Below are 21,080 nucleotides of genomic sequence, written 5' to 3'. Positions count from 1 at the left end.
AATAGACTACTACTCAACAATAAGAACTGCTGCATACAACAGTGTGGATGAATCTCAAAGGCACTGTGTTGAGTGACAGAAGCCAGTCTCAAAAGGTTACATACTAAAAGATTCTATGTATATGATTTTCTGGAAAAGGCAAAATTATAGGAATAGAGAGTAGATTCGTGATTGTGAGGAGGTAGGGGTTAAAGAAGAATTTTACTACAAAGTTGCCAATGCAAGGAAGTTTTGGGGGTGATGAACTGTCCTGTATCCCAATTGTAGTGACAGTTACACGAATCTATATTTGTGTTAAGATCTATATATCTGTGCTCCCTCAAAAAGTTAAAAAAAAAAAAAAAGGATCTCAGTAAATTTGAAAAATTAAAGATCAAAAAAGGCAAACACGGTGATTCTTAAAGAGCATCTTGGTAGTTAAGGCAAGCATATTGTTTTTTTTGTTTGTGAGTTTTGTTTTGTTTTTTGGTAGAAACAGAGTCTAGCCCTGTCACTCAGGCTGGAGTGCAATGGCGCAATCTCAGCTCACTGCAACCTCCGCCTCCCAGGTTTAGGGGATTCTCCTGCGTCAGCCTCCTGAATAGCTGGGACTATAGGCATGCACCACCATGCCCAGCTATTTGTTTGTTTGTCTGTTTGTATTTTTAGTAGAGATGGGGGTTTCCCCATGTTGGCCAGACTGGTCTCCAACTCCTGACCTCAAATGATCCTCCCACCTTGACCTCCAAAGTGTTGGGATTACAGGTGTGAGCCACTGTGCCCAGCAAGCATATTTAAGTCATATTTGTGATACAATCAAGTTATATTACATGCACATTTTATGGACTTCATAGTCTCTTGCAAAAGCAATACATATAATAAATCTACCCATTTTGTGTTATTTGGAGCACAATTTTGTTGTAAATGCTAACAAAGTTTATAGATGTTTAAACTGTGCTTTTATGAGATTCCCTTGATTGTATATGGAATTTATTTGATCCTGAGCTTATGCAGTGACTCATCCCCTAGCTATAACATTTTCATGAGCAATCATCTGCTTCACAAAAAATTTATTTTATCATACAGTTACTGATATTTGGTGAACAAAGGGCAGGGACTGTTTATGTGCAGACAGGAAATGCATGTGTCATTTTACCGTGAAAGTACACTTACCTGTATTTGTCTGAATTTATTGGATAATAAGTCAGTCCTCAAGGCGAGTTTTCATGACAGTAATCGTGTTAGGACTGCCCATGACTTCTCATCAACTGGAAGCAGCAGGACAGTAGGAGGAGTACATGGGATTGTGGTTTTGGTTCTACCACCATCTATCTGACTTCTCTGCACTTCATTTGTCTCATTGTTAAAACCTGACATCACTTTGACATTCTATGGTCTCTTGCAATGTAGCTACAATGTGTGTAATTGCTTAATGTGGTCTCTTGCTGATGTGTTTCTTTTGAAACTTCTTGTTGACTTTATTTAGCTGTCTTGTATCTTCCAAATTTTTTCAGAAAAGATTGGTCTAAGGTTAAAACATAGTTTCTTTTGATCAATGCTCTTCGTTACTCGTAAATTCAGTTTTCATTCACTGAGTGGCACTGTGCTAAGTACTGGAGAACTAGAGATAAGATGATTGTTCTCAGAGTGATGGTCTATTAGAAGAGAAGAACAATTGTAATGCAGAACGATCAATGCCGGCAAGGGGATACAGATGGAGAAGAGACGAACATTAGATGAGTCTATGAATGCTGCATTTTAGAGAAGGAGTAGGAACTGACCAGCAAAGCTAACAAGGTGCTGCAATGAGAGATTGCAGGTCAGAACAGGAGATAGGGGTTGTATGAGCACTATAGGACATGCTACGTGATTTGGATTTTTTCCTGGAAGGATAGGCAGCCTGATAGTCAGGTGAGGAACAGGGATGTAATCAGATGTGCACTGGAGGCGTTTGTATGCCTGTGTGATGGCAAAGGGAAAGGGAGACCAGTTTGGAAACTATTGCAATAACCCAGGAAGGAATAATGAATGGCAGTGGGGAGTGAGAAGGGAATGCAGATTCAAGAAATGTTAAGTAGGTTGAGTTGCAAGGACGTGGAGAAGAATTGGAGGTGGTGGGTACTTGATCACTTAATATGATGCTGTAATTTAAAGCAATTAAAAGCTGCACTGTTGCATGTAAGTAGTTGGCAAATACTTTCACTTCCCACAATACCCCATCTAGATACTGATTTTATTTTTATTTTATAGAGAGACAAAAACACATCAAGCAGTTACAGAACTTTGTGACCACCACACCTTATGTTTTAGAAAGAGTAATGAATAGTAACGTGATTGGAGAGGGGAAAGCTGGAGGCAGGGAGACCTGTTAGTGAACCATGTAGAGACTAAAGGCCGGAAGAAGATGAGACACTGTGGTGACTGTAACAGTGGGAGGATATTAATGTGTGTAAAAAGGGAAAAGCTACTGACATCTTTGGTGCAGTGACAGCATCCTTAGTTGTGTCTACAAAATTGATTCCAAGATCATAAATGTGTCACCTGAGTGCTATAGAAATGCAGATGATTATGTACTTTTTGCTTATCTGACTAAACATATCTATCAAGTCTGGGTAACCAATTTGTAGCTCAAGAAAGTAAAATTCCCTTTAGCAGAAATGTCTATCTATAAAACCCATGTTAGGTGAATCACAGTGGCAAATCCTCTTTCTCTGGATCTTTCTCTTTCTGCTCCAACACAACCACAATCACATTCTTGTATGACATTGAAATTGAAGAGTTAAGGCTTTTCAAGAAAGATTGTGATATGGAATTAGATTTGGGAGACACCACACTTTTATCAATGCCACAGTTAGAAATTAGATCTCAGCCAGATGCGGTGGCTCACACCTGTAATCCCAGCACTTTGGGAGGCCAAGGCAGGTGGATTGCCTGAGGTCAGGAGTTCGAGACCAGCCTGGCCAACATGGCAAAACCCCATCTCTACTAAAAATACAAAAATTAGCCGGGCATGGTGGTGGGCGCCTGTAATCCTAGCTACTTGGGAGGCTGAGGCAGGGAGAATTGCTTGAACCTGGGAGGGAGAGGTTGCAGTGAGCTGAGTCGTGCCATTGCACTCCAGCCTGGGCAACAGAGCAAGACTCCATCTCAAAAAAAAAAAGAAAAAAATTAGATCTCAGAGCCCAGGAGTTGAGACCAGCCTCAGCAACAAAGTGAGACCCCATCTCTACAAAACATCAAAAAATTAGTCTGGCATAGTGGTGCATGCCTGTAGTCCCAGCTACTTGGGAAGCTGAGGCAGGAGAATTGCTTGAGCCCAGGGGGTCGAACCTTCAGTGAGCCATGTTCATGCCACTGTACTCTACCTGGATGAAAGAGTGAGACCCTGTTTCAAAAAGAAAGAAAGAAAAAAAGACATTGGATCTCAAGATGGGTTGCAACTGAGGATGTATGTGTGTAACAAGTAGATTTTTAATGGTTTTGAATGTAAAAGCTTTTCAGATTTTACTCCCAAAGTTTTGTGGCATCCTGTGAGGGCTGAGCCTTCACTGGCTGCACAGCCTGTGTTGGACAGCTGGGTGGAGAGCTGGAGCTGGGCTGACTGCTAATGGTATGGCCACGAGCAAGTCATATGTCCTCTCTAAGCCTTAGTTTATCTCTCTATCAAATGAGCATCATAATAGTACCCCGTGGGGCATTGTGAAGGTAATCAGTTAGTTCATATTAAACACTTAGTATAATGCCTGCAAAGTAAGAGTTAATCTGTTTATTAACATTAAACACAGGAGTGTGCAATTCCCACCTATTTTCAGTATTCAGTCTTGCTACATCTAACTTCAATTCCAATCACCATGCGATTATACTTAAAAACAAAGTATAAATACAACTTTCTTTGACACTTCTTCTCTAATTAGGGACATTAGCCCAAATATAGTATTTTTCCATGGAATAAGTGGAGGAGGATTGGAAAGTGAAAACGTGGAGAAAATAAAACAGAAATCTGTCATTGTACTCATCAGACTGTGCACCTGAGAATAAACTTTCTTACATGGGAGTGCTCTTATTTCTCAGGTACATCAAAGAAACAAACACCAAAAATGACCCAAATGAACTCAACAATCTTATCAAGAAAAACTCTGATGTGATAACATGGACCCCTCGACCTGGAGCCACCCTTGATCTGGGAAGAATGCTGAAGGATCCAACAGACAGGTTTGGCTTAAATATTTTTAGAGGATAAAAATGTTTTATACTATTTTTTCAATACTATGAGAAAATAAATGGCTCATCTCTGGCCTCTTGACAGGTTCCTATTTTGTTATACAGTAAAATCCACACATCACTTTCTATTTTATTTTTTTTGAGATGGAGTCTTGCTCTGTCTCCCAGGCTGGAGTGCAGTGGCACAATCTCGGCTCCCTGCAACCTCTGCCTCCCAGGTTCAAGCAATTCTCCTGCCTCAGCCTCCTGAATAACTGGGATTACAGGCACATGCCACCGTGCCTGGCTAATTTTTGTATTTTTAGTAGAGACAAGGTTTCACCATGTTGGTCAGGCTGGTCTTGAACTCCTGACCTCATGATCTGCTCGCCTCCACCTCCCAAATTGCTGGGATTACAGGCATGAGCCACCGCGCCCGGCCTTTTTAAAAATGGAAGTCTTACCACTTAAATAAAATGAACTATCCAATAAGTATCTCACAAATCTCGGGGAAGACTGAATTTTTTCCTAATCTTTTCATCCTATATAACGATGACTCAAATGTTTTCATCATCTCAGAACCTTTCTAGAGGGTAAACAGTGAAGAATCTTTTCTTCTATTAAGGGCCATTGATACAGCTCAAAAATAAATTATTTTATGAAAGTGAAAAGCAGTAAGAAAATTAGTTTTCATGTCAGTGCAAATATTACCCAATTTCCCATTCCACAGATAGTACATTTGAACAAGTAACAATAACACACTGGAAATGCAATCCGAGAAAATTAACATGATGTCACAAAGCTATATTTTTTTGAATACTACTCTGAAGCCAAATGAAACCATCATGGGCTATTTGGAAATGGACTAACATTTTGGAGAGTGGTACATGCAATTACCAAAAGCTCACCCTCTCCCAGCCTTGCCTCTGCAAAGTCAGTATGAATGGTAAATCAGCTGATTCTGTCTTTTGCTAACTTGCCATATCAAACAAGTTATCAAATCTGGTCAATTCTTCTTCATAAAGCACTCACAAATCCATCACTTATCTCCAGCCTCTTCTGCCCTGGTCTTAATTCTGCCTCTCAAAATTTATCACCTAGACTCCTGCAGTGCCCCCCGACTCCCGCACAACTTCCCTTGACTCATCTTCCATGCCAGTGTCTTCAATCTGCTGGTCACAATCCATTGGCAACTCATAAAATTAATGCCATTGCTCATAGTCAATGTTTTAAAAATGAAATAGAATAAAATGGAATAGAATAGAAAATACCTGAGTACATTGCATGTAACAAGGGTATTATTTCATGAAACTTTTGTTTCATAGGTACCCTTGGTAGGTGGACTTCAGGGTCCTAATGTAAAATGTAGTCTTTACTGGGATGATAGGCAAAATGTTTGAAAGCCCCTGCTCTTCATTGCTGACGAAGTAACATTTCTAAAGTGCAAACATTCCTGTTTAAAATTCTGTAGGATATCCTTAGTGCCTTCAGGATAAAAGTGTTTCTAATTTTATTTTCCAGGTCTAAAGGTTTTTAATTATTCCAGTTCTTAGCAAGGTATTCAAGAGCCTTTGCCATTTTACATTTGCCTAACCGCAAAAATCATCTCTTTCTATTGCCCCAGCAGTAATTTTCAAGCTTTAATGAACATCAGAATAACTGAAGAGACAGACTCACATAAATCCAGATCCCTGGACTCCCTTCCCCCCCAGATCCGGATTCAGTAGATCTGAGGCAGAGCCCAGGAATCTGCATGTGCATCCTTGTGCCTCACCAAAGCATTCTGGGTGACTAGAAAGTCAACACTGTTGGGTCTCAGAGCTAAGACAAAGTATAGGGGACACACAGAGACCAAGTACTTGAACTGCCTTGCAAGGGGAGGAAGAAAAAAATGTGACCAAGGAAAGCTTAATCTGGATCTTTGGCATTTAGAGATGAGGAGGATGTCACAAGTAGAGAGAAGAAAGAGATTCTAGTCAGAAGCAATGGGATGTGCTGGAGACGGCAAGTGTACAATGGGTTTGGTGAACGCGGATACTTCGAATGAGGGCATAAATATATGTCATTCATTGAGAAATGATTTATTGAACTCCTTCTGTATACAAGTCATCATCCCAGGTATAGGGGATACAGATGTGAAGAGGCTTTTGTCCTCATAAAGCCATCTGTCTTCCTGAGTAGAGGCCTGGTGAGTGAAAGCGGAGGAAAAGGGTGAGATGGATAGGCGGCCAGGCTTGGAGAAAGGCCCCAGAAGCCAGTGTAGGGAATTTGTGCTGTGAGAGAGAGGAGCTGCAGAATGTTATAAAGCAAAGAAGGGACGTTACTGAGTTGTGTTTTAGAAAAACCATTTCAGCTTTGCAGAGAATGGATTGGGGAACAGGTAGAACCACTGGAGTAAGGGAGGGTGGTTGGGAGGGTGTGGCTTTCTATAGAAAGAGATTAGTGAAGCTCTAGACTGAGGCAAGGCAAGGAGTTGCAGAAGAAGATTTGAGATATATTTAGAAGTGAGAAGCTTTAGGATTTGATAAATAATTTTTTTTTTTTTTTTTTTTTTTTTACAGAAACCAGTACATCTGTAGCTTAGGGCATATAAAAGTATAGTTTTGAGAAGAGGGTCAGCTACCGCCACCTGCCACGTCTTTATGAGATGGACACCTATTTCCCTCCTTATATTTTCTTTATCCAGATCACATCCTATTCCATTCTCGATATTTAAAATTCCGTATTTTATGCAAGGATACATCTTCATATGAGATGGACAGAACTCTAGGATTGTCAGAGAACTCCATTATCCACATTACTGGCTGGGTTTAAGGACAAAAACTTGCATCTGTCTATTGGCTGTGCTTTGATTAGGACAGCAAGAGCACCATTTATTAGAGACACAAAGTTCTGGGAATTTCTTAAAGATACGCTAAAGTCGTCCATATATCCAACAAATATTTATTGAACACCTGCTATGGGTTCAGTCATGGTTGCTAGTTTCACCAAACTTATATTCTAATTGGGGTGGGGAGGCACAAGTGTGCAGGCATCCACAAAATCATATGGCCAGATTATAAGCAACATTTCCATAATTTACTTGTTTGGAACAAAGAGGCCCAAATTAGTGGTTTTCACATGTTTTTTTCTAGACATAGACTTCTTTCTTCAAATGAAATCTGACTTAAAAACCTGTCACACTAGACAATAGGAGCTGCTCTGATTTAGGCAACGGTGGGATCACTGAGGCACTTTTGTGGGACCCCTTGTGAATTATCTGAGCAGTCTCAAAGCTGCTTGTCTGGTTGACTTTTACTACTTAAGTACTAACTTTTGCCTTCATTACTTGTTGCTTTCTTTCACTGTTCTCACACCTTTGTTCTTTAAGCAAGGGCATCATAGAGCCTCCAGAAGGGACCAAAATTTACAAGGATTCCTGGGATTTTGAACCTTATTTGGAAATCTTGAATGCTGCTGTAGGAGATGAAATATTTCTTCACTCATCCTGGATAAAAGAATACTTCACTTGGGCTGGATTTAAAGATTACAACCTTGTGGTCAGGGTATGCTATTGTTTGTCTTTGCTTTCTTGCATAATGGAAATACATGAACACCCCTTTGTTTTCCAGTAAGCATTTATTAAGTCCTATCAACTGCCTAACAGAGAACAGATTTGACAGTGTGATCAGCAATCTCTTGTTGAATATTTAGAGAATGTTCCAAAGTCCCTAAGTTTTTCTTTTGGAACATCTTTTATCTCCTATCACCACATGTTTTTTTGTTGTTTGTGTTTGTGAGTGTTTAGGCTTTGTTTTGGCATGGCAGGAACAGCTGTTTAAACTGTGGGGCTAGAAGGTAGGATCCACCCAAAGAGGTGATGGCCTGGAGCAAGGTGAGGTAGAAGCAGGTAACCCATATCTGCAGCTATACTGAGGCTGAATTGCACAAATTAAGAACTAGGCCTAGGTCTACAGCTTAAACTAACCCTAACACATTCATACAGAGCCACAAGCTAAGAAAGAGTTCGTGTTATAACCTAGTCACCAAAACTGGACATATCTCTAGAAGCAAACTAAATACTAGCAGACGGAGGGTGCAAGACAAAGAGGAGGTCTGAAACGGGACAGGAGTAACTGCAAAGTCAGTAACCAGCCACCTGTGGCTTATATGAGATGCCTGAGGTTGCGCAGGGGAGCAAAATTTAGGGATGTCATCAGGAAATGGACAACACTCACACTCTTAAGACATGAGTATTTGTTACCCTCAGGGTAAGAACTACTCCCAAGTTTATCTTTCAATTTCTGAATACTAATGCCAGATAATACTTACTATTCTCAAAAGCAATGATCCCCAAAACCCTAGCTGGGGCCCATGGCCAGTCTGTGGCAAAGTTTTTGCTGGCGCATAGTGAAATAAACAAGAGAGCAGGTATGTATGTCAACTCTCTTTTCTTGGGATGAATTGCTATTATTCCATGACTAAGTCCTTTCTATTTGGGGGTATTGAAACATTCTTTCTTCAATGAAATAAAAGGGTAGCAGAGGCAAGATTTTTTTCAGTCCTCACTTAGCCAAACAAATGGTTAATATCTATATTAGTTCCCAGATAATTTTTAGAAAATTGTCTTTGAAATCTAATGACCTATGAAGCATTGGTAAATGATATTTTCATTAGGACAATTAGTATGAAAAAGAGAAAACCTTTTGACAGTTTTTTTTATAAAACATTTTCAGTGAAACCATTTCTATATAGCTGCTATATGGCAGTGAGAAACATTCCACATTTATTTCCTCACCTGCAAATTTATGGTGGGATTTGATATCTCATTAGTAATAGTACTTCAGATAGCAATAACCAGCTCTATACATTTGGTGTTAGTGACATGAAGCTGTTTTGCTTATATAGACTAGGATTTGAATGTTACAGTTCAGGTGAGAGAAGAGACTCTTAATATTAATTTCCAGTTCATTGCTATCATCTATCATTGGAGAGCGTTTGAGTCTTACACATTCTTAGAATTTTTTAAAGACCGTGACCACTTGATTGATATTCTTCTCTTTACCATGTTGTCATTTGCACAGATGATTGAGACAGATGAGGACTTCAATCCTTTTCCTGGAGGATATGACTATTTGGTTGACTTTCTAGATTTATCCTTCCCAAAAGAAAGACCACAGCGAGAACATCCCTATGAGGAAGTAAGCAGCAACACTGGTGGAAGTCTGCTTTTCTTCCTTCTTACCATCCTTCCTTCCTTTCTTCCTTCCTCTCTTCCTTCCTTTCCTCCTAAATAAACTTTTAATTTTAGAATAACTTTAGATTTACAGAAAAGGTACAAGGATAGTACAAAGTACTATTAACAACTTACTTTACTATGGTACATTTGTCACAACTAACAAACCAATATTAAAAATATTGTTATTGATCAAAGTTCACACTTATTTCTTTATGAGCCATTCCCAAAGATTGGCTTCTCCATCTGCTTACTTCCAGACACCTGCTCAACCTAAGCTGTTATTAGACCTGTGAGCATTGATCTCTGCCTTCCTTTTCCTCTGCTCCTCCCAATGGGTGTCTCTGGAAAGGGAGTTAGATCAACATGAAGCATCATGTATTGATTGCATTCGAATTCTGAACAAATCTCTCGCCAGTGGCAGCATTATGCAAAAAGCCGTGGCAGTGGAGACAGTGTCAAGATGGGGATTGATGCCCCTTTCTGCAGATCATGATTCCTGATTAGGAGGCTTTGAGCAGTTATTTAAGCTGTCTGAGCTTTAGGGGTTTTTGTTTTTGTTTGCTTCCACAGGGCTTGCTCCCACCTTACCAGTGTGTCGTGATAGTCAAATGACATAATATATGTGAGCATGCATTGTAATTTAAAATTGTCTATGAATGTCAGAATCATTAGTTACAAGGATATACAGTCTGCCCTTAAACTTATTGTAAGTGCCATTTAAACGTGTGATGCCCTAAATGTAGAGGTTTAAATATACCTTCACCTAATAGATGTAATAAATGTGCTCTTAAACTACATTTTAATAAATTGACTAGTATTTTTGTGTTTACTAAAATACTTGCTATTGAAGAAATCCTCTATTGAAACTTCAGTAAAACTAATAATCTATTACCTGATTTATAGGTATTAAAAAAAAAAAAAACTGGCACCGGGCACAGTGGCTCACACCTGTAATCCCAGCACTTTGGGAGGCAAGGCAGGTGGATTGCCTGAGGTCAGGAGTTTGAGACCAGCCTGGCCAATATGGCGAAACCCCATCTCTACTAGAAATACAAAAATTAGCTGGGCGTGGTTGTGGGCACCTGTAGTCCCAGCTACTTGGGAGGCTGAGGCAGGAGAATCGCTTGAACCCAGGAGACGGCAGTTTCAGTGAGCCAAGATCATGCCACTGTACTCCAACCTGGGTGACAGAGCAAAACTCAGTCTCAAAAAACAAACAAACAAAGCAAAACTGGATTAGTACATGTAAGAAAATCCTGTGTGAGATACCATATAGGTGATAAATAGGCTTACACCTTTTTAGACAAAATGACTCTTTGCATTTATTGCTTTATATATCAAACACTTACCTAGCTTGCTTTATGCCAAGCACAGTGTTAAACACTTTGCAAATATTAAGACATTTAATCCAACAACAACCCTATAAACAGATATTACTATCTGCCCCCATTTCATAGATGAAGAAACTACGGTTGTAAGAGTTAAAATAACTTGCCCATGGTTGTACAGCTAATGAATGGTGGTGCGGGGCTTTAACTCAAGCGGTCTAGCTCAAAGTCTATCCTCTTAGCTACTGTGTAGCCTTTCAAATCTGAATTTACAAAACCTATAAATTGAGATGTCTGTTAGCCTCAAGAGATTCACTTTTGAAATGTTTAAATAACTTCATTTAAAATATTTAATTTGGAAAAAATATCACTTTTTCACAGCTTTCCATAATGCATCTGCTGGAGAGAGCAAGTAGCAGCTCTGTTGCAGATTTAAATACACCATGGGGCAAATCATGATGCCATCTCTGCACATGGTGCTGTTATAATGTCGCTTGAGGACTTTTATCTCCCAGAATTTTAGGGAGAGTTCTGTATGCTGAGGTTTGGTTAAAGGGGTTATGCCTATATATGGAAGAGCTCCTTTTCTTGCTACCTGGAGCCTTCTTATATTACCTCCCTCCTGCCACCTTTTTGGAGGTATTAATTGCCTTTCAAACTCACCATTTCTATCACAGACTCTCCATTCTTAAATGCATAGCTCCTGTAGCTCACCATCCTCCTGCACCAACCTGGAAGGGCTCCTCTCTAACTCTGCTGCAAATCCACATTTCACTGCCTCCAGACCCCACCCATGCCTTTCCCTTCCTTGCTTCACTTCTATGTGGGACTTTCTGCTTAACTGTCTCCTGCCTCATGGTGTATAAGTTTCAGCATGTAATTCTAGGTGACTAATCATTTTCCATAGACAACCAAAGGTATTGCTCCCTTGGCTTCCATTTACAGACAAGGTTGCTCTAAAGAAAACTTATACTAGGTTGATCCTCCTTTCTTTATGGGTGACTTTTAAGAATTACAGGATTAGTCCATATTCACTGATAAAAAGACTTTTTTCAGCTGATTTGGGGCTCTTCTGTACAGGTGTAGGATCTGTCATTCCATAGGCTCTACTTACAGAGGGCTTGCACACTGGTGCAAGGCACATCTCATAAACTGGTGAAGCTGGGTGCAGATTGCATCAAGTAGAGTGCAGGAGAAAGGGGCAGGCCTGCTAAGCGCCAGCTGATCTGAAATTTCCAGACAACTTGAAAATCTGGATTTTCATGTGAAATACCCAAATTTATAAATGTAGAAAGCAGAGACAATGTTCTTAAAGAGCTATAGATTACATGAAATGAGAGCTAGGCTGTATTTGGCCAAAGGATCATCAGTATGCTTTAAACTGTGAAGGTGAGGAGAGGGGCCAGCTAGTAGGCTAGGGGACTCCTGAGTGCCAAAATGTGGAGGCTCTTGCTTTCAGCATCACAAATACACTACCTTGTTCTCCCCTCACTCCAAAATGGATTCTATGTATTGAGATAACTGTCTAAATATATTTGACCTGGGAGCCATGTGTAGTGTAGGGAAGGGGCCAGCTATCTCATGGACATACTTTTGTGCTCGCCCTGCTGTCATCCACAGTACCTACTTCTCTTCCCTCCACATCTGAACGCCCCTCCATGTACTGTCTGGGATTCTACAGTCTCTGTCCTGCATCTTTGGTTTCCATTTGTCTGCATGCTTTGTAGATTCATGTAATTAGTTGAATTCTCCTGTCAATGAATCACTTCCATTTCTTTTCACTGTGGCAGTTTATTCCTGCATAATTGCTTTGCAAAATTTTAGTTGGATCTGGAAATGCAGAGGGGATAGGTTATGCACGCAATTTGTCCATCATTGTGAAGCAATAGTCTTCTCCTTAGCCCAGTGACAGTACCTCCTTGTTTTCCTGAATATTCTTTTGCATTCTTTTGGAGTTCCTCTTTCCCCAGCCACTGCTTAAGTCTCTTGTTTCCTTCCAGGACTCTGTGTTCATTCCACTGTTCTTCCCAAGTCTCTTCCTGGGTAAACTCACCTGCTAACATCACTTCTCTGCTAATGACTCCAAAAATAATCCATATGTCCAGCCCAGAGCTCTCTCTGGCTGCCTCCAGTGCTGTCAAGCTTTGGGTTCTTCAATAGTCAACTGTCTGCTACATATAATTGGATTTCTGAATCCTTAGCACCTAATTTTCAACTTGTTCAAAGTTCAACTCCTCATCCTCCTTCTTTAAAATGTTCTTTTTCCTTTTTCTATCTGATCGTGGGTAATATCATTCCCCAAGTCAGTCAAGCTAGAAACAAAGGAGTAATCTTTGGCTCTTCCCTTTTCCTACATCCCCAAATCTAATCAATAATCTAGACTTTTCCATTTTACACCCCAAATATTTCTTAAATCTACTTCCAATTCTCCTGTGTGCTCCTCTCCCAGCTAAAAGGCCAAGAAAGGCCATTTAACCTGCACGGGGAGGAACCAGGCCCTGGTAATGCATCTTAGCCAGGCCAACCTTAACCTGACCAAACTGTGGAATCATGTTTCTAAACCTCTGTTGGCAAAACTGTGACCTATGTTTGTAACCTCAGTTCATAATAGATATAATTGTTTTATACAAATGGTGCAAAAAAGAGAAATAGATCTAAAAATGCCAAACTTCCAATCATTCTGTGTCATTTAATAGCCTCTCACTTATGAAAAGTTTGCGTCTACTGGTATTGGCATGATATTTACCAGGGGAAAATGGGATGCAGACACTGAAAGGGCTCCTAACACTGGTGCTGATGGATTGTTAAAACTATGTCCAACCAAGGATAACTTCTCTTTATTTTCTTTATATAAATTATCTCATTTTTTTCTCACAACCATCTCATAATAGAGAAACGGAGGCTTAGCAAGCTTAAGGTCACATAATTAGTAAGTGCAGGGCCAAGACTCAAGACCATCTCTGCTTGTCTCTTAATCCTGTGCTGCTTTGGCTCTTCAACAGCTTAAAAGTTGGGATTCTTTAAGAATAAGGATCTTGACCACTTGATTTAAAGTAATCCTGTTCTGTGACAGGCCAGAAACTACAGACTGTTGTGAGCTTGCAGGCTCTGCTTTGCCTCTAAAGGTTCAGGTGGAGACTTGAACACTCGGCTTTTAGAATGACGATGATAGCAAAGATTTCTTGCGTGCTTACTATGTGCCAGGCTTTAAGTGTTTTATATACATCCTCACAACAGTCCTATAAGGCATGTTCTATTATTCTCTTCATTTCAAAAAAAAAAAAAAAGAAAGCCAAGGCACAGAATGGTGACCAAGATCACACAGCTATAACCTGGATGTGAATCCAGCAATCTGCAGTCTGTGCTCTCAGCCAGACACTCCCCCTGCTCTTAATCCATTTCCTGTTTTCCTTCTTTCAAGTCCTGCTGCACTTAGCTTCTTTCCTTTTCTCCTCAGCCTGTGATATCTGCTCCCAGAGACTTTTCTCCTTGGCTCTCCATGCCTCTGCCATCATGGGCAACTGCCTCTCCCAGGGACAGGAGGGATCCATACTCTGCTGCCTGGGTTGCCCCTGCGAGTGGTTCCATGTCTATTTCAGATCCGTAGCCGGGTGGATGTTATCAGACATGTGGTGAAGAATGGTCTACTCTGGGACGAGTTGTATATAGGATTCCAAACACGGCTCCAGCGGGATCCTGACATATACCATCACCTGTAAGTCTGGAAGCACCTGGCGCCCCCAGGCCATTGCTGAGGATGCTGTGGATATGCATAAGCAGTCAGTGATGGCCTAAGCCCCCAGATTCTGACTAATATGTGAGATTCCACCATTAGAGCTTCATTCATTTGTTAGTTTGTTAAAAAGCAAATCTGGTTAGGAAGGTATAACATGAAAGAGTCATTTATACATTCATATGAATGTGTTCCTGCACCCTTCTGGAAGTGGGTTTTGGTGTAAGAAAGAGAAATACATTATAAGAGGGAAAGGGTATGTTTGCCAAGACAAGAATGAGTATTTGTGTGGCAAAGACATGGTCATTGAATTAGTGAATTCCTACATCACGTTTTTGTCTGTGCTCAACTCTGAGCATGAATTTGGTGGGCTAGTTGGTTTAAGGGAATGGCCCATGAATTTCTGTCTGCCTGCACTTCAAAACTGTTTAAGTCATTAGGATCATATTTAGAATATTTGCACTGAAATCTCAGAAACGGCAATTTGCCATTTTTATATTTGCAAAATAATCAAAGGAAAGAGTACTTTTTCTCATTACCACAGATCCTCTGAAAAAATGCAGAAATTTAATTTTAAAATTCTAATTATTTAAAATGTGTAAGCAACAGTTTGTACTCTGAGCTTGCAAGCAGAGGCATTTATTAAAATTTCTTTCTTACTTATTTCCTTTTGAATGTTTTTAAATGATATGGAAAAGTTTAAGAATGTGAAGCTATATAAAATATAAAGGAAGTAACCCCACCAAGTCCCTCCCAGGAAACCCTGTTTCCTGCCCTTCCTTCCACCCACTCTTATGGTAACCTTTGATAATAGCTCAGTGTGCATCCTCACAGGCCAAGCAACGTTTCTCTAAATATATTTGTTTTCAATAAAATGTTCCACATAGTTGGTGGTGAGGGAGTGTTATTGTTGCTGTTTTTATTTTATTATTTTTTTTTAATTTTGGCAAAGCATGAGCCACCTTTGGGATGTTGCTGTTGTTTTTAAATGAAACCCTAGTACATATGTTCTGCAACTTGCATTTTTACTCATCAATATATCTTCGAGAGCCTTCCACATTGGGACATCCAAGTCAACCTCAAATCTTTTAATAGCTGTAAAACATTCCAAGTTGTTTTTTTTATCATTTTCAACAGATCATATACCTAACTCTTGTTCTAGAAAGAAAGGAATCTGGCAACTTTTGAGGGGATCTTGGGGATTTTTTTTTCTTGAGAAAATAATTCCGTCTTGGAAACCACTACACTCTATCTTGTTCTGTTGTGGTTTGGTAACAAGGGTCACAAATGTAAGAAGATGTCATCGTGAATATTGGGAAGCAGTCACAGCCCACTTATCTTGTTGCTCTGAAAATGGGATTTGTGAATTTACTAAACATTCTCCTAGTTATAAAAAAAAAATCCACTGTCAAAAATCTGAAATATATATACATTTAATATATAAATGTGTGTGTGTATATATATATATATATATATTTTTTTTTTTTTTTTTTTTTTTTTTGAGACGGAGTCTTGTTCTGCCGTCCAGGCTGGAGGTGCAGTGGTGCAATCTCGGCTCACTGCAAGCTCCGCCTCCCGGGTTCACGCCATTCTCCTGCCTCAGCCTCCCGAGTAGCTGGGACTACAGGTGCCCGCCACCATGCCTGGCTAATTTTTTTTGTATTTTTTTTTTTTTAGTAGAGACGGGGTTTCACTGTGTTAGCCAGGATGGTCTCGATCTCCTGACCTCGTGATCCGCCCACCTCGGCCTCCCAAAGTGCTGGGATTACAGCCGTGAGCCACCGCACCCGGCCTGAAAAAAATATTTTAAAACGAAAAATTAAAACTACAAATAATCCCACTACCCAAAAAGAATAATTTGTATTTTGGTGTCTAGCTAATCTTTCTTTTTTTCCTTAAAAGCACATATACCGTACATGCTTTTCTACTTGTGTGTTTACCAAAGTGATTTTCCACAGTATTGTATTTTCCTACATCATTTTTAATGCCTGCTTACCTGATACCACATACCTATATTAGTACTTTATTTAACCTCTGTGACCTTGAAGTCGTGTCTAACTTTTCACTATTTGAAACAATGGCAGATAATCATGTGGATGTGTCTTGCACACATTCATAGTGACTTCTGTAAGTTAAATTCCTAGGAGCGGGGCTGCTGCATTCTATGAATACAGTGTCTAGGCTTTTAGTGCCCTCTACCAAATTGTTCTTTGGGAAGCCAGTTCACGTTTCCAAAAATAATGTATGAGAGAATACATTTACCTGTACCTTCACTAAAACTAGATTCTATTGCTTTTGTGTACAGACAGGATATAGATCTAGATTTTCACATATGAGGATTCCTTAAAGCAAGGAACATCATAGTACAATCAAAATAAGACAAAATCATCATGTTCTGAGGGACTGTGTTCAACACCCCGAAAGTTCTGAGCTACATCAACAGCTGGAACCGTACAGAAACACTATCTCTTAGGGAGGACAGAGTACCAGGTACCAAATAGATCCTGGCAAATGAACAGGCATGGAAGTTTCCAGAGCACATTCCCATGCATTATCTCTCTTACAGGTTTTGGAATCATTTTCAAATAAAACTTCCCCTCACGCCACCCAACTGGAGGTCATTCCTGACGTGCTGTGAGCAGAATGGGCCTGGGATTTCACAAGTAAGGAATATCCTGTAGGTTTGGGAGCCATCCTACCATGCATCCTGTGACACTCTCTTTGACACCTAAATTAAGCAGACACCCTGCCTGACAGAAACCTGACTTTTGGGGGACTGAGAACAGCTAACATTACAAGAACATTCAAGTGTTTTAAAAAGTAAATTAACAGGCTGGGCTTGATGGCTCACGCCTGTAATCCCAGCACTTCGGGAGGCCGAGGCGGGTGGATCACCTGAGGTCAGGAGTTTGAAACCTGCCTGGCCAACATGGTGAAACCATGTCTCTACTAAAAATACAAAAATTAGGTGGGGTGGTACTTGCCTATAATCACAGCTACTCAAGAGGCTGAGGCAGGAGGATTGCTTGAACAAGGGAGGCGGAGGTTGCAGTGAGCCGAGATTGTGCCATTGCACTCCAGCCTGGGAGACAAAAGCAAAAGTCCATCCCCCGGCCCCCACCACCAAAAAAAAAAGTAAATCAGTAGTGCATCCAGTCCAGAGTCCATAGAACCTTTGGCCTGGTTGAGGTAAACATACAGCCAATAAGTAAACAAAACCAAAACTCGTCCAGGTTTTGAGTATTTGAAATGTAATCCTGAGCACACGAGGGAAAGCAGCAACAAAAACTGAGGAGAGACAAACTAAAAACCGAGGGTGAGATGGAAAGCAGCACCTCCTCATTTCTAATAGACCTCTCTCCTCTTTTGGACTAATGACGATGAACTTGCCTGGCACAAATCAGATTTGACATTCCTTTCCTACAGCCATATGATTTTATTAAGTGAATTATAAAACCTGTCTCAGCCAGGCGCAATGACTCATGCCTGTAATCCCAGCACTTGGGAGGCTGAGGTGGGCAGATCACTTGAGGTCAGGAGTTCGAGACCAGCCTGGCCAACACGGTGAAACCCCGTCTCTACTAAAAATACAAAAATTAGCCAGGTATGGTGGTAGGTGCCTGTAGTCCAAGGTACTTGGGAGACTGAGGCATGAGAATCACTCGAGCTGGGAAGGCAGAGGTTGCAGTGAGCCAAGATTGCACCACTGCACTCCAGCCTGGGCCACAGATGGAAACACTTGTCTCAAACAAACAAACAAACAAACAAAAACCTGTCTCCTCATGCTTCTGATTGAAGGGACCATATAATATGACTGCAAAGACAGTAGACAGTAAACTCTTTGACTCCTGCATTTATTTGTTCCACAAACAGCGATCCCATCCCATTGTGTTATAATCTATTTATTAATTGTCTTTCCCAATAGATACTGAGATTCTTAAAAGTAGGAATTATCACCTGGGTAGCCCTAGTGCCTAGCACAGTGCTGAGCACACATACAGTTTTATTCCTAATATGAATTCAAGGAAGGAAGGTACAAGTGAATTTCTCTTTACCATTGTCAGCATGACTTGCCTCTTAAAATAGGCTTCAATGTCTTCACCAGTAAAATTGAGGTTTGAATTAGAATATCTTTTACATCCTTTCCAGTTGTAAAGTTATTTGTTCCATACGCTACCATAAGGCACTGGGCTAGAACTTCTAAGTTATAATTATAAGCTAGAAGGGATGCTAAGGTAATTCACATGCAACTTTATTACAAGGCCAACTCTCATGAGCACCGTATTTGTTGTACAAACAGAGTATCAGGAATACTGAGGAAAGAAAGATTGCATCTGAGGTTTTGAGATGACCAGGAAGAATGTTGTAGAGAGATAGCGTTTGGGGAGTAAGGGGTAGGGGATTGGCTTAAAGATTGGGAAAAGTTTTAAACAAGCTAAAATAGAGGAGAGAGATGGTAGGAAGAATATTCTAGACAGAAAGAGTGGGTGAGGTTAAAAGGTGGAAAAATACAAGGTGAATTCAAGCAATGGTAAGTCTTCCTTATATGGCACCAAAGTAAGGGGAACCAGGAAAGGGGCATGAGTGGAAACTGGGAAAATAAGGAGAGTTAAGAAGGCTCAATGCAGACGCTGAGCAGGGTTTAGCTGTTGTGAAAAAGCAAGAGGAATAAAAGATTAGGAGGCAGCAGATAGAGCAACGAGTCCAAGGTCTTAGAGATGGAGCAGTTTTGAAAGAAGACAAGTTAAAAGTGTTTCTGTATAAGTGGGTGAATGAAGCAGAGCAGAGCAGAGATGAAGGCAATAGGAATCAAGAGGTCACTGTGTGCATTTGGACATTGCTGTATCAAGGAGACTTGGAGTCTGACTTGAGTTAAAATTCTAGCAATGTCACATACCATATGACCTTGGGAAAATTATTGGATCTCTTTGTGTTCCAGATTTCCACCTATAGAATGAATGTAATAATAGCATTTACCTCACAGGGTTGTGTCACAGTATGAGGCATGTCTAGAAAAGTGACATGCCACGGAAAGTGAACAATAGCTGTTGACTATGTCAGCCCCACGAAATAAACAGGAGCACCATGTGGCCCACAGTCAGTGGGTAAATCCTTAAGACCTTAGGAGGAAGGTCATATTCCAGTTCACATTCCTGTTTTAGATTCTCGCTTATCTTAAAGCATTATAGACCTTGAACTAAATAAGAATAAAAATTTGCCCCAATGCAGTAAGAAAATGAAAAAGCATTGAAATGAGACTCATACTGTTGTTCATTAATAATATCTTCATTTCACAGGAATGCAAAACCACATGAAAATTTCAAGAATTCACTGATGAATGAAAAACAAAATAAAAATTTATCATTACACCTTGAACATAGGAAGCTTACAGCGAAGAGACTATGCTTTATGACATCAGCAATGGATAATTCTATGTTGCCTTTGTGATTTGTGTATATAGCTTACATTTATAGATCACTACATAGCCAGATTCAAAAATATTTTACTTATTCCATCCACAGTTCTCTACAAAAAGAACCAATGAACCCAATAAGAACAAATTCTCTGTGAAAACAAAGCATAACTGTAGTAGATACGAATCCAATCACCAAGGAAATAGGAAGAGGAAAACGTCCAAGACTACAATGAGAATAGGAAATGGTCTGTTTTTGTGATATTCGTATGATTAAGACACAATTTTTTTCCTAGGAAAATGTGATTGTTAACTAGGATTCTGTTTTACATGTTGACATTTCCAACACACACACCACTGATTTGAATTTCAAAATGTATTTTCTGATTATATATGCTACGTCTGATTCTGAAGATACAAGAATTCAATGGTGGAATTTGTTTCCTGAAATTTCTAGATTCATACTTAGTAATAGAAGTGTTTATTACCAACTTCTCATTTAGATTAACATCAATGATGTTTGATTATTCTGGTTAACCACACACATTATGCATAACAATAATGCTAGAAATTCAGGAATTATATTTTGTGATTTATACTGTGTGATAAATTATTCAATTTTCACTGAAAATAAATATAATGTATATCAATATAATGTAGGTCAAAGTGTCTATGGTGAACAAATAAAAGATTATTTTAAAATATGAATTTTTCTCATACTAAGTCTATATTCTCATGCTATCTTTCCAGTTCTCTCCTTCTGATATCCTAATATCACCAGTTCCTTGACAACCAGACCACCAATTCACTGACCTGATATCAGCTCCTATGTCCTCACTTCCCTTTGCACTCTTCTTGCATATACCCCACATCTCCTGCTCTCTCCCCATCTCTAGCATCTCATGTCTCACTTCCATTACTTAAATAAAAAACCATGAAATCATCTTTCTACTTGGCTCTCACATCCACTCTGTCAACAAATTGTCACCTCCACCTTCAGAATATATCCAGGGTCTGACCAATTTCTACCACTTCCACTGCTACCAAGATCAGAAGAGGAAGGAAACTCATAAAAGTATGATAATCTTGGCATCAGGAACCAATTTTCCTCCACAGACATCTGCCAATTCCAGAAAAGGTCAAGAAACTGAATGCCTCAAAATCTGCTCAAAGCCATTTACTGGGAGATGTCTCATGACTGACATGCTC

At 39.9% G+C, this 21,080-nt stretch overlaps 1 protein-coding gene across 1 annotated transcript in view; it reads left to right on the top strand.

Annotated features, from left to right (window-relative positions):
• Positions 1-20,579, top strand: part of LOC105526719 (cytidine monophosphate-N-acetylneuraminic acid hydroxylase) — a 66,524-nt gene extending 45,945 nt beyond the window's left edge. The window contains exons 10-15 of the mRNA XM_011962812.1: positions 4,051-4,191; positions 7,550-7,724; positions 9,243-9,359; positions 14,325-14,440; positions 17,025-17,121; positions 19,756-20,579. Of these exons, the coding sequence (XP_011818202.1) occupies positions 4,051-4,191; positions 7,550-7,724; positions 9,243-9,359; positions 14,325-14,440; positions 17,025-17,121; positions 19,756-19,773 (664 nt within the window). The 3' untranslated portion in view covers positions 19,774-20,579. The remainder of the gene's footprint in view (positions 1-4,050; positions 4,192-7,549; positions 7,725-9,242; positions 9,360-14,324; positions 14,441-17,024; positions 17,122-19,755) is intronic.
• Positions 20,580-21,080: the final 501 nt, after the last annotated feature.

This window comes from Colobus angolensis, unplaced genomic scaffold (assembly GCF_000951035.1).
Source record: "Colobus angolensis palliatus isolate OR3802 unplaced genomic scaffold, Cang.pa_1.0 Scaffold6, whole genome shotgun sequence".
Taxonomy (NCBI): Eukaryota; Metazoa; Chordata; class Mammalia; order Primates; family Cercopithecidae; genus Colobus; species Colobus angolensis.
This window is presented reverse-complemented; position numbering and strand designations above follow the sequence as displayed.